Genomic DNA, 14,049 nt, shown 5'->3' on the forward strand with positions numbered 1-14,049 from the left:
GAGTTACAGCTATTTTTATGTAAGGACAACTATTTGTGGTGGTCATCTTGCATCGAACTGACTTCAAAAGTTAATCAGTTGTAGACATAAATCCAATGATTACTTTCTGAAGGTTTCATCAAAATATGTGCAGTGGTTTATTCAATATTTTGCTAACAAGCAAACAGGGCTGACTCCAACAGTTTAGGCTGACATTTTAAGTGACAATCTTATCCACTAGGAGTATTTCGAGCATTGGTTGTGAATGACTCTCAGCTACAATTACACCAAATTTAAGCACAATATCTGTAAAATTGACTGAATTATAGCCATTTTGAGGTGTTTAAAGTCAGTTGGCAGTGACGGGTTATTTTGAGTTGGATTGGCTCCGAAAGGTAATTAGTCATAGACGTGCATTCAGCAATTATTTCCTGAAAAATTCATTAAAAGCCATTAAGTGGTACCAAGATAATATGTTAAGAGACAGACAGTGTTGACTCCAAACAGAAACACCCAGACACGAGCAAAAACAGTAAACAGTGTCCGTCTTCGTCTTTTGACAGATAGAATTGAATATGCTCTGAAACCCACAATTCTTTAAAAAGAAAGTAAAGAATAAGTGCTTCTGGAGGATACTTATCCTGCTTCTTTATTTTGTAAATATAAAAAAATCATAGATATACCACTAAACATTTTCTTTAAACAATCGAACATCTTGGTTTTCCAAAACATGGTTAAACTATGTAAATATATGTAGTTAATGGCAACATTTTAAGAGTAAAAAATAAGAAATTCATTGGAAAAAAAATGTAATTATGGACCAAACAATAATAAAAAGAAAAAACAAAACTACAATTATTACTTTTTTGTGTGTTTATGACAGCTAGAATTATTTGAAGCTTGAACCTTACCGGTGAAAATAAATCTTCCAGCAACTTTCAGCTTTCATGTTGAGCAGTTTACAGAACAACTTCACCACATCATGTTTTGTCACAAACCATCATTTTCAATTTCCACAAAACAATGATTCAGACTGAGTATCAGACTGTTTGCTGGTCAAGTTGTTGAGTTTTTTGATGTGTTCCATAGGAAAACCTTATATCATGGCAGTGTGGGGCACTATATACAGTTAATCCAAAAATGGCTTATTGTCACCAGAATTACTGTCCATTAATGAAATATATAATATTTTAAATGTCCTCTGTGCATTTACTGTAGAAGCAACCCCTCCTCTGGTCCTTTTTCTACCAACCAAATACAAAAAAGAACCAACAACTGTGGAGAAGTGATTGTTTTCTCATGCAGTCATAATATGGTTTATGTGACTTGAACCAAACAAACCATCTCTCTACACAAAGCAGGTTCATGACTCATCCCTGAATATTTCTTTTAATCACCCACAGCCCATGACTGCTTCTCCTTAGTTCATTGTATTCTTGTTTTCTTCTGTTTGTCTTTGTCTAAATTACATTCCCTTGAGCTGATCTTTTTAGAGTTTGGTCACAAACACTGACTTCTTTTGTTTCTGTTTTAAGAGACACATGTGCTGTCATTCATGTCATTCTTTATTTTTTTTAATTTTCAGACTCATTTTCAGTTTTTTTATAATTATTATCATATGTTTTACAAAAGAAAATTGCAAAGTGATTCCAACATTTCTTGTCAAGTTTGATCAATTTCATTGTTTTCCCTCTGCTTAAATCAAAGAAGTAACATTAACAACATTAATTTCATAATTTCTTTTTTAGTTTAGCTGTTTACAAAGCAAAAATGTTCAGCTGTTACGTAAAATGTTTCTATCACCTTAATTCTAAAAAATAAAACTTAAAAGGCAAAAAGAGTTTTTCTGGTGAAGACTACTCTGATCTACAATTAATGCACAGAAACAACTAAATAAGAGCTGTTGCTTTAATTTATTCATTTGCTGAATGTTATTTTTAGACAATGATTATTTTAAAAAATGCTTTTAAAAAAGAAATGACAATCTAATCAAGTCTTAAATTATTTTTTTCTCTTATGCAGTTTGGTAATGTTTACAAAAACTGTCAAAGGTATGCAGCATAAAAAATAATAAACTAAACTAATAAATATTCATACATGATTTACAAAAACATTTTAGGAAGATTGTTTTGTAATAAACTAAAGACATTGCCAATTGTATCGAGACTGACATATTGTTCCAGAATCTGTTACAGAAGGAAGCACAAAAAAAAAAAAAACCCAAAGAGCCATTCAATTAAGTAAATGGTCAAATTATGAGTGTAAAAATACTTGATGAGAAAGGTCATTAGTTCATTGAAAGTGGCAAGTGGAATTCTTAAAACGGAAATGGAAAATATCAGGCAATGTGTGGCCTTTGACCTCTGAAACAAAATGTTCAAATCTCTTAGTGCCAAACAAAACCTAGGCAGCAGTTTTGGATCTTACCATGAAGTGCATTAGGACAACAGAAAATAAACAGTAAATGGACTGCATTTCTATGGTACCCATTAACTTTAGCTTGGTTTACTCATTTGCACCTCAGTGATGATGGAGGTGAATAAACTGCGGAGGACAAACAACCTACTACCATCTCCAAACTAAACGCATTAGCGACAGCAGTTACAGTATATCCTCTAGATGTTTTCATGGGATTTTTCCCTCATCTTAATTGAAAGTAAAACAGAGTTTTTATACAGTTTCAAGCAGGAGACCTCTTACCACTGCACTATGGAAACTGATATAATTTTAATTACCTTTTAGAGATCAATCTATGACATCTGAGCTGAAGGATTTTGCTTTACATAAAAATAATATTGGGCTGCACTAAAAAAATATCTAAAATTCATAGTAGTTTTTTGTAAATGTTGCAACACTTTTCAATTATTTTTGATTTTGTTTCAGAAGGAGAACAAACTTTTCCCAGACCTTCACACATCGGTAATTATTGTCATCACTGAAGGCTTTTATAAACAGAAAGGCAAGACTGCTTGGAGTAACCACCTCTGCCCATTATTATGATGAGTCACACAGGGTTAGAATTACACCAGGTCACCATGAGATCCTCATTCTAATTTAAACTACAAACAAAGGCTGTCTTTCAGCAAAAAAAAACAAAACAAAAAAACACACAACAAGCACCGAGATGCTGAATGGTTTCTAATGAATGGGCTGAATGTGAAATGCACGTGGAAGGGAAGGGAGCGTTTCTGGTTAGAGTCTCACCGTTTCTGCGAAGGTGTCATCAGAGCTGAGACCTTATCATCGTAGTACTTCCTCATGGCGAAACGGTCCAACGCCTGATCAGCACTTTGAGGGAGACAGAAAGACGCGCTAAGCACTTGAGGTAATTATGACTCATGAAAGAGATTACACTCTGAACTATAATTGACAAACTTCAACTCACACACACACACACACATGCATGCATCCAGACAAGAGGGAAAGTAGCCATAGAGAGACAGAGGATTTCATCAGAGAAGAAGAGAATGCCAGCCTTAAGTAAACAGCGAGGGGACAGAGAGAGGCCGGAGTGTGTGCACAGCTTGGCCATTCAGACAGACCTAAAACCAACAGACTTCCCTCTCATCTGCCCTGTCTCCTCTGGTCTCCTCTAAAGCTACTCCATTGAAAATCTGCCTTATTGTTTTCCCATCGTTTCCTGTATTCCTCATTTTACATTGCCTTTCACATTTACCCCGCTGAGCTGGTCCTCCTCCGTTGGACACAGGCACTGAAAATTGATTAAATCAAAGGCTGATGTGTGGAGGCCTGGCAAAACAGCAGAATGTGCAAATCTCGGTGTTCGCTGCCTCTCTTGAATTTACAGCTCCCTGAAGCGTCAGTACTTTTGAATAACATGGAAAAACAAAATGGGGTTTTCGAAGCTTGACACTGCGGCCGGAGGACATGACAGTAGTAAACAAGCTTCCACGTTGATTCATGAAATTCAATACGTGGTGATTCAAAGCTTAAATCGTGCGGTTCTGCTTTGAATCTGAAAGAGGAGACATTTTTGTTTGACTCATTTTCATGAATCACCCTTACCCCAGATTACAGAGGCAAATAGATCAAGTGTGGTTGAGCAAAGACGTTGCTTATGGTCTATAAAATGAGCCATTATGAACTGTCGTGGCTTGCTGTTGATGTTGTTCACTGAGAACAGTGAGCAGGTGCTACATCATCATGATAAATCTAGACTTGAGAGATAATGAAAGTACCGTTCCTTGAAGGAATGCATTTTTAAAATAAGTCACTACCAACATTTAAACAAAGATCTTGTGAAATCTGTTAGTGCTCAGAGTTTGCGCTACTACCAGTTTCAGCTACTACCAGTTTCAGCTACTACCACACCAAATTTTAGCTCAATATCTGTAAAACTGACTCCAAAAGGTAATCATTTGTAGTTTTGCATCCAATGATGTCCAGTCTGTCCAATAGTTCGCAAGATATTTTCCTAACAGACTGATAGATAACACATGCTCACACACAGACACACAATTACATGATTTCCTGCATTTCATGGCAGTGGACAATAACAACATTTGAATAATAACAAAACATGAAGATTGTGACACATGGTTGTGATTACCTGGCGGATACATCAGTGAAATGCACAAAAGATGAAATGACGACACCGATTCGACCCTTGCCACCCTAAATAAAACACAAACAAAAAAAAACAACACATGATACATACAGCACTCTCAAAAGGTCATCATACATCGCTGAAACTACTCTGCTTTTGTGGTATTTTATAGTTTTTCACTAACCAGGAGTCAGCAAAATTTCAGTTTGATTTTGACTGGAAAACTTAAAAAAGATTTGGAAAAGACATTTTCTTAGTATTTATGTTGCGAGACTCAACTATTTCTGTGCTAAACTGACATAAAGTTGAGTGGAGTGAAGAGTTTATAACACTCTTGGGATGAGCAGAGAGAAAAGTTAGGAGAATGTTTTCAGTCCATCTTTGAACTCCCAAAGTTCCTGCTGTTTTTCATAATGAGAAAATCCAACAAGTGATCTCATGTGACAGACTGAATGATAGACCAGATGTTGTCTTGAAAATGTCTCACTGACTGTGACTGTAGAAAAGAAAGTTTTGTTGCCATCTAAAGTAATGAACATAACCTTGCACGGGTTTTTTTTTTAATCAAAATTCTGAATACTGTGTTACAGTATTGCATTAGTAAATAGGTCAAGTGTTCATCTATGACTTTGAAATCCAGATTATTCCAATGCATAAAAATCTACCTAAAAAAATAAGTGGATAATTTGAGAATCTTTGTGCATCATTTTATAATACTGAGATTAACCATCACCATTGTGTTTGGTGATAAACATGCTTTGGGTAGCTTTATTCCACATTAAATCTACAGTGAACATAAATATAATCATCTATGCCCTTTTTTGTTGATATATGTTCTTCTCTGTTTCTAGTATTTCTTGTTCCTTTTGCAATGTTACAAATATAACTGATGTAAGGAAATTTTTTCAAAATAATTTCACAAAAATATTGTGTCATCATAATCATTATAAGTCAAATCTGAGGAAACATCATGAATCTTTTAAGTGTTGTGGCCTAGGTATTTTTTTTGTTTGTTTGTTTTTGTCAAAAATATTCACAGTTAGAAATGAAACAAACTATGCCATACATTTTTAATCAAACTTACAAATGTAAAACTGGATAATACCTGGAATGCTGTAACTCTAAATGTCAGAAAGTGAAAACTGCAGCTGACACAACCCAGCACATGGATGCTCACCCTGCAGTGGATAACGACCACGTGTAGAGGGTCAGCGTTCAGCCAGCTCTCCATGGCCTTACAGATGGTGCAGATCTTATCCAGAGGAGGAGCGTGCAGATCTGGCCAACCTGTGTCCAGAGTCTACAAACCATTGTTTATTGTCAGCACAAACACTTTCTATCTGCCACTTGATTGGCAACAATAGCTAGATAGATAGAGTTGATTAAACATGAAATACAGTATATTGATAAATAGTATATGCAAACCTTCTGTGCTCCCTTCTAAATATAATATACTGCTGATTTTTTTAAGAACTTCCAACAACCACAAAAAATAATTCATTATAAACTTACCTTTGGGTTCATTTTAGAGAGGTCATGTCTTTTCTCTGACAGGTTAATGATCTAAAGAAAACACAACACAGTGCATGACTTCAAATGGCCTTTCTACTGTTTACTGCTTAGCATGAGTGAAAAACACGATCTGAAATCAATCCTTTCATGTCAATATCCAATGGAAGCCAATCACAGTTCGCACCGATGCCAGGAGCACTTCAGTGTCTGACTTCAGCACATTTTAAGGCGAGACGGCACGAATCAGCACTGACCAGGTAATTATCTGCATGCTTGGACTTGAGCATCCGAGTGACGACCTTTAGGTTGTGCGAGTAGATCTCCTCGGAGCAACCGCGGGGGAAGGAGACGGCAATGATCCGCTCTGTGATGTATGTGAGGTCCAGCTCATATCCATCCTCCATCATGAATGGCTTCTGGTAAAAAAAATTAATAAAATAAAACGAATAAATAAATCAAATGAAAAGAAAAAAAAGAAAGAAATGTCACAACAGATGTACTGAAGGATAAGGCCGTTCAGTGGTATTACACCATTGTCGTTTCAGGCAGGTGACTTTACTTGAGTCAATATTTGATGGTCAAAGTCCTCAGCTTTAGTCATTGTGTCCATGCTTTCCACAGATATCTTTAGAGAGTGACTTCAGCTTGAGATTGTAAGATAGAGGATGTCTTGTTTACACAGCAACGGACAACAGAATGTGTCACAAATAGAGTACTGGCTGAAACTAAGCAAAGACTTTTTAGAACATGACAGATAATTGCTACTTATCTGTACTGTGAAAAGAGCTACTGATTGGACCCCAACAATCTGGTTACCACGGACAGTCAGTCGAAGCAATGATGACAAAGGAAGAAAAAACAGATGAGTTCCAGTTGAAACCAGTTGTCGTAAATCCCAGTGTGGCAGCGTGCCCCTGTGACCTCATGGACATGAACTTCCTGTCTAAATCTGCCACCCCATCACACCCGACAGGCACATCTTTTACTTTCTTATCTAGTCATTTAGAGTCTGTGAAGTAGAGAATAACAAGTTATTGTTCAGTTCCAAAATCAGGATTAGAGGAATAACTAGAACTAACCAAACATGTAACAGTAGGCAAATTCTAAAAGTAAAAAATGAAAAAATCAAACGATTAGTTTATATTTTGTCAGCCACAATATAAAACCACTGATGGATGAAGTGAACATTGTTTATCTCATTACAGTGCAATAGTCTGCTGGAAAAACCTTTGGTCCTCACATTCATGTGGATGTTCCCATACAGCCTATTTCTGCCTCGTTAAATACTAATCAAAGATCAAACCAAAGACCTTCATAACAATAAATTTTCCCAAGAACAACCCATTTCGATCATAAAAACTACTAAAATGACCGCAGCCCAAGTTATTCAAAGGACTCCAAACTGTTTAAATTCCAATCCAATCACGCATTTGTGGGAAGGCACTAAAACATGGTCGCTTTCTGCAACTCACAGGAACTAAAGGATTTTCCAGACAACGCAGGTCTCCTAAAGAAATGTGAGGTTCAGTCCTCACAGGTTAGAGCTTTTTTTAAGGGCAGAAACCTACACAATACTCAGGAGATGCTTTTAATGTTGTGGTTACCTGTTTTATATTCTTGGATGACCTTTGTAGGGCTAAAATACTTACTGGAATCTTATTATTATTTAGGAATTTAAACTTTACTTAAACTAAAACCCACTAAAAGCCATATCAATTTGAGGGACCTCAAATGTTTGCTGTAATTAAATATCAACAGTCAAGATTGTATCCGTCAGTTAAGTCTGAGATGGTTCTAAAGTACAGTTCATCACTTTGAAGGGGCGCGGTGAGGGAAATAAATGAGGTACAGCGTAGTCATGGCTTAAACCAAACCTCAGAATGGAACGAAACAGGCCAAGTGTATATGTCATCTCTGTGGGAAACTGTGCTGTGTTTTTAGTGTATGTGCTGAGGGAAGTGAATGAAGCCAAGGGCAGATCTTCAGGGATCATTGACACAAAAGTTTGATTTAATCTATAACTTGAGGGGTTCTAATGACAAACAGTCAACTAATGGCAAATTAATAAACAGAATGCCCAGTATTTAGGGAACTGTGACTGTCCAATTTGGGGAATGTCAACAAGGCAAGATAATATTTTGGAACTGTCAAACCACCAATAACAGATGGGAATGGTATCAAATATGACACCATTTGTGTGACCTCTACGTGTGATACAATGACTTAATTTGGTAAACAATGATCAACAGTCTAAAAATATCTTTTCTGCTTCATATGAAGTGTGCTCCATGCATTTTTAAGATACATTTTGAAGCTTAAAGTCAGTATTTTAAGTCTTAAGCAGTTCTTAGGTACTCAGAATTATGATTTCACTGCCTTATACAAGTCACATAAAATCAAATGTTATTTGCTTGAAAAAATAAAAAGGATGATGTTTTTGTTTGTTTTGTGTTGTGTTTTATCTACAGGAAAGGTGAGAAATGAAATGCTCCCAGGCTAGTATCAGTTTCTTCAGCCTTTTATGTATAAACAATAAGAAAAAGGTAAAATACTGAATGCCCTTTTGGCTCAGTGTTGCTTTCAATTGCTTTCAGAAAACCTCTTGTTTGACATATTGGAGGACAAACAACAGACTAGTACAAATCCAACACCCATTCTTCTACAGATAAAAAATACCAAGTTTCTGTGCTGTAGAAATTGGGTCAAAAAGTTGAGAAGAGCTTTAACCATTTACTGGCCATATTATTAACCAGTGAGAGAAAACAGCATAATTATTAAGATGAAGGGGATCTTTATGGTTGCCAAGAATCACACGGGAGAATTTATAAGATTCAGTCCTACACTATATTAGCATGTGCTTTGATAACTTCCCATCAGGTTAGTCTGTTACTGTTATTTTTCTTAAAGATAGCTTACATTTTTAAGTTAAAAAGTTGTGGATAGTTGTAAGTACGTCACCAGGCTGGTGCTTAGGCTAAGCCTGGTGATTTTAATGACTGTATAGTTTTAATGAATGTATGGTTTTTAATGAACTTATGAATGGCACCCTAAGCTTGGTGTGTAATGTGGGTTGTTGAACTACATCTGAACTGCTTCAATACATCATGAATTTATAAAAACTGTCATCTTTCAGTTTTGTCCATTTCTACTGCACATCTATTAGCTGCAACTGCAGCTAATAGATGTGCAATACCTTTGACCATACAGTTTAACAGCATTGCAAATAAATAAAATATAAGCTGACTGAAATTTCCACAGGCATGTGCAAAAATTGACTTTTTCTTAGGATGAATAACACCCTTAAATTGACCTTTGCCAAGGGCTTATTGGAAGTTAGCCAACAATGACTCATTTGAAAGACATTTATAACAACTGGTTAATGTGTTTAGAAGTTAAGGTATGATAGGCAGTGGACCAGATTGCTACGAAGCACACTAAGAATGCATTGTTTTGCATTTGTAAGTGGCACCAGTCTATTACACTGTATTTACAATAATCTTGAAGTTCTTCTAAAAGTGGGTCTGTCCCCATTCCCGACAAATTCCTGCCATTGATTCCAACTAATTTAAATACATTTCAATGTTGTGCAGAAAAGAAACAAAAAATCAAAATAAATCCATCAATGAGCTTAATTTTACACGTGTCATTCACACACATTAATCAACCTCATTTTTCTACTGCACCCTCTCATTTCTCCCAGTCATCACTCAAGCCAACATGACCAACTTGCCCCAGCACGCACAAAAGATAATTGGTCTTTAATTTGCACTGACGGCTTTTGTTCCTGGTTTGAAGCACGGCATTAGCTCACAAAGGCAGAATAAGGTTTTTAAATCCAGAGCCCACCCATGGCCCAGAGAGCTACGCTGGCAGAGATGTTGGGGTAAGGAAGGAGAGTCAAGCGAACGTGTTGCCAGGACTGAGAACAAGTTGTTACAGGTTTGTTAAGGTCAGGATGTTGGGGGATTAGGGTGTGTCTGGCTCCCCCCNGCTTCAGCCCCTACAGGTAAGAGCTTGACTGCGTCGGTGCTGTCAGCCACGTTTACACATGCATGACCATTGCTTGGAACCTATTTCGAAAGCATTTCTTTCAATTCTCCTCAACAGCACTGAAAATAAATTATTCAAACATTTCATCGCTGAGAGGAGTGTGATGATGATAAAGAATGCTTCAGAAAGCACTCCTTTTTCATGAGAAAGCTTGCATTCTGTACAAGCAGTTTAACTTCAAAACACAAGATGATTCATTATGGGATCAAATGCACTAAAAACATCCCAGACAAAAACATTTAAACATGTCAACAGCCTCCATGTTGATTGGATTTTCCATTCATTTGTTTATTGTTTATCACCTTGCAGATTTTTTATTTACTTTTGTGTAAACAAGTAGAGAAAGTTATCGGAATCATCTGTGCCACTTTACAATATGGATACTCTTTTAAAATACTAAATAATAGTAATGCAGTTATTAATTAAGCTGTAAACATTTAATAAACCATTACTAGGTAGTTACAGTATATTGGATTAAAAAGAGAATACTGGCTTCCACCTTTGACTCTGCCATCAAAGGTGGAAGATGATAGGCATTCTTTCAAGGAATGCTAGGATTTTATTCACAATTTTGATTTTAAATATCAAACATTTGTCAATAAGTTACCTGCATGTGAGCACTATAAACATTTCTAGATACAAAGCTCATTTTGGCTTTAGAAAAAAAAAAGCAACTACAAAACAGATAAACATTACGCCTGCACACATGTGAAAGCAATCAAGGCGCCCCCTTCCCCCAGTCAGACACCAGAAATCAAACTGAATTGCCGCTGTTTGCTCAAACATCTGGTGTGCGATTGGAACACTGTGGCAACAACTTCCATTTTCAAAAATGTTTTCAAAGAGTTTCTTGAATATGAATATATTATGCATTGTTACTTTAAAACTAACATTGCTGGTTAAGAACTGCTGTGCAGCTTCAGTCAAAGTGGGGTGATATGTCTGCAAGAGGACACTGCATCTGTTTTGCACGTTTGGCAACAGAAGCTATACATACAGTCCAACGCTGTCTCTTTGAAAGAGTCTGGACAGATTAATGATCTTCTGAGCTGTTTGTCTTCAAACCTGAGGAACATTTAAAGTGTCATAAATGCCTCAATATGTCTGGCTGCTGGACTACATGCTTCTTTTTCTTAATAAATATTGCCACTTTTTTTTCAGTTAACTTCACCTTCATGAGATTCCAGATCAAATTTGCGCCTTTGTTATTTGTCTCTAACAACCTGTCGCTGCGTTCCATTCACATCTGATAAGCTGAATGCTATTAGCTATGTCATTGCAACCTAGATTTATCAGGACTGTGTGATCCATATTCCCCGGTAACGCGTCCACAGTGACATGTTTTTTTAAAGCACAGGGAATGACAAGGCCCCAGTTTGTTCAGGCCTTTTCCTGTCAGGGGCTCTGTCTGTTTGTGCTGTGGCTTCGACACTTATTCACGGCTGAGGAACAGAAATAAACAAACCATGAGAGAGCTATTGAAACAAAAAAAAAGTTGCAGAAGTGGGCCCAGGCGTATTTTTAGCAGGTTTATTTTGCAACCATGGAACTCTAGCATGTCCCACATTTTCAGGAGACATTATGAATTTAAAAGAAAAAAATGACAGTCCCAGTTCTGACCAGATTTGTGGAGTCTGAACGCTTACTAAGTACTCCCTAATTACCATTTTCTATCCCAAGGTCATAGTGGAATGCGTTCCAAAATGGATTATGTTCCCACTCTCATGCTTACCGTTCTTTTTCTTGCCATTCTTGCCCCTTTACTGTTTTCATTCTCCTGCTTTGTCTAGAACTCCACTTTTGTTTAATGACTTACACATGTCGACCAAATGCCTATAGCTGTGATTAAATTAAATGCCCAAGTTCTCTCTGTCCCCTGCTGCACAATCTGAACCCTCTGCAAGATCACGCAATCAGGATAACCCACTACACTGTTGCTTTTAATAGCCATCTGTAACTATTGCCTGATACTAACAAGAAAAATGTTTTTGATGTGTTTATTTTCTTCTGGGGGCGCCAAAGTTTTGTTCGTGCTTTAAAATACAACCAGCAACAAAAGCTGTAATTGCCAGTTCAGAAAAAAAAAGTTTCTCTTGTCTTTCTAGGGTCTGTAATTACAGCAGACCTTGACCTGCAAAGTGGTTCTAAGCAACCTGTGTGGTTAAAAGAAAGGTGTGCAGGAGGGTGTGGATGCAGGTGTGTGTCTGATATCCAGGTGAGGAAGGCTCTGGCTGCTGTGATGTAAGCACTCCTGTACAAGCCATCAACAATGTCTGCCTGAGAAGTAAAGTCCTGAGGGCAGAAATACCGCAAAGCAGCTGGAGCTCAAACAAACAAAAAAAAAACTAATTTTTTTATTTACCCACTGGAAAAGAAAAGGACTCCAAACAACAAAGGCCATTGTATGACTCACATCTTTTTGAGCTTTATACACATTTGGATACAAGTCTTTTACAAGCATGAGCTCATGTGTTTCACATTATAAAAGGTCTTTGGTGCACCCCAAAAAAAAACAAAAAAACAACAAGAAACCCCAAATTATAGCTGCTGCAAAGAAAACACAATTCTCTGAGGGAGGCTTTCAAAAAGTTAAAAACACAAGAGGGTCCAGTCAAACTGCACGGAGTTAAGTTCAAGTGTTCTCAATAATACTCTTCCACAGAGAGAAAACACACATACACACACATCACAAGATCAGTTATTGCTTAGTTTGAATGACTACATTCACTGTCCTCAGAGCAAACACACACACACACACACACACATGGCTGCTTTGGGCCAAAGTAAACACAGAAAGCAGTGACCTGTTTTGGTCTTTTGAATAAACAAGCAACCTCTATTAAATGTGACTGAAGAGAGGAAGAAAAGGTTCAAATTTACTCCACAGAATTTAAATCCCTCCTTTCCTCTGCCAATGACGCTCTATGAAAAAAGTTCACATAATTTGACTTACCTTTTTAATGTGAAAGCAGGCCCCCCTTTTTTATTGTTATATTTTTTTCCACTCTTTTATTTCCTTTAGTCGATCAAAAAGCTGCTGAAAGAGCAGTAAAGTCCAGGGAGCCTCCTGCCCGTCATACAGGCTTAGTGCGCGCTGAGAGGCTCATTTCTCCGGCTCTGCTGGAATGTGATCAGAGGCGCTCCACTGGGCTCACCTTAAGGGCCCCGCTGAAGCCTTTTCTTCGGCCCCCTTTTTTTCTGTGCCTAGATCGGTGCTGAGGTGGAAGTCCCAGCTCGGTTTGTCAACTTGTGCTCCAACTCTCAGTTCTTCCAGTCCGAGCAGCCGCTGCAGGTTTCTGGCCCGGGATGGTCCTCCCACTGCTGGGGCCGCTTCTCCTCCTGCTCCCTCCCCCTTTTCGCTCTGCCTCCCTCCATTTGTTCTCACCCTCACTCCTCTCACGCAGATGGAGACTTCCTGCCACCCCTCCACAGGACGGGACACCCGAAATGGAAATAGGCTATATGGATTTTTTTCAGTTTCTCAGAATTATGGCATTTTGAGTAGTTTGTTGTTTTGTGTGAGTTGTGTTGTTGTCTGTTTTTACCTTATTTTTCCTTATTGTGTTTGGTCAGCCATGTGTTGTTTTAAATGTGCTTTATAAAGAAATTTGATTTGATTTAATTGGCTGCAGTTTTACTGCAGCAGAGTACCGCAAATTCACTAAACCTGCAGGATTCAGTATGATCCTCTGCGCATTTATGCAGCTTTTCAAGGGCTTTCCAAAGGATACAGTTCTGGTTATAGTTTGAATTGTAAAAAAAAAAAAAAAAAAAAGCTCCAAACAGATGCATTGTTTGTTTGGAAGGTCTGCTATTAATGCACAAAATGGAAAACGCTCACATGCCTCAAACTTGTACTTCGCTTTGTGTTTATTACTGCAATTGCTTTATAACACAGAGATGCTAACATGTTTTTGAAAAATCCCAAAACCTAAACTTGT

At 37.4% G+C, this 14,049-nt stretch overlaps 1 protein-coding gene across 5 annotated transcripts in view; it reads right to left on the reverse strand.

Annotated features, from left to right (window-relative positions):
• The window catches only part of LOC108239643 (tensin-3), a 35,882-nt gene extending 22,468 nt beyond the window's left edge, over positions 1–13,414 (reverse strand). For 2 of the 5 annotated variants that reach the window (XM_017422476.3, XM_017422473.3), the window contains exons 1-6: positions 13,062–13,412; positions 6,313–6,474; positions 6,059–6,109; positions 5,724–5,846; positions 4,550–4,614; positions 3,184–3,267 (exon numbers count right to left, since the gene is read on the reverse strand). In XM_017422476.3, coding sequence (XP_017277965.1) covers positions 3,184–3,267; positions 4,550–4,614; positions 5,724–5,846; positions 6,059–6,109; positions 6,313–6,465 — 476 coding nt within the window. In that variant the 5' untranslated portion in view covers positions 6,466–6,474; positions 13,062–13,412. Of the gene's footprint in view, positions 1–3,183; positions 3,268–4,549; positions 4,615–5,723; positions 5,847–6,058; positions 6,110–6,312; positions 6,475–13,061 lie in introns of all 5 variants that reach the window. The other 3 variants (XR_005234556.1, XM_017422475.3, XM_017422477.3) reach the window with 3 other exon arrangements.
• Between the last annotated feature and the right edge of the window lie 635 nt (positions 13,415–14,049).

Source organism: Kryptolebias marmoratus, linkage group LG20 (assembly GCF_001649575.2).
Source record: "Kryptolebias marmoratus isolate JLee-2015 linkage group LG20, ASM164957v2, whole genome shotgun sequence".
Classification (NCBI taxonomy): Eukaryota; Metazoa; Chordata; class Actinopteri; order Cyprinodontiformes; family Rivulidae; genus Kryptolebias; species Kryptolebias marmoratus.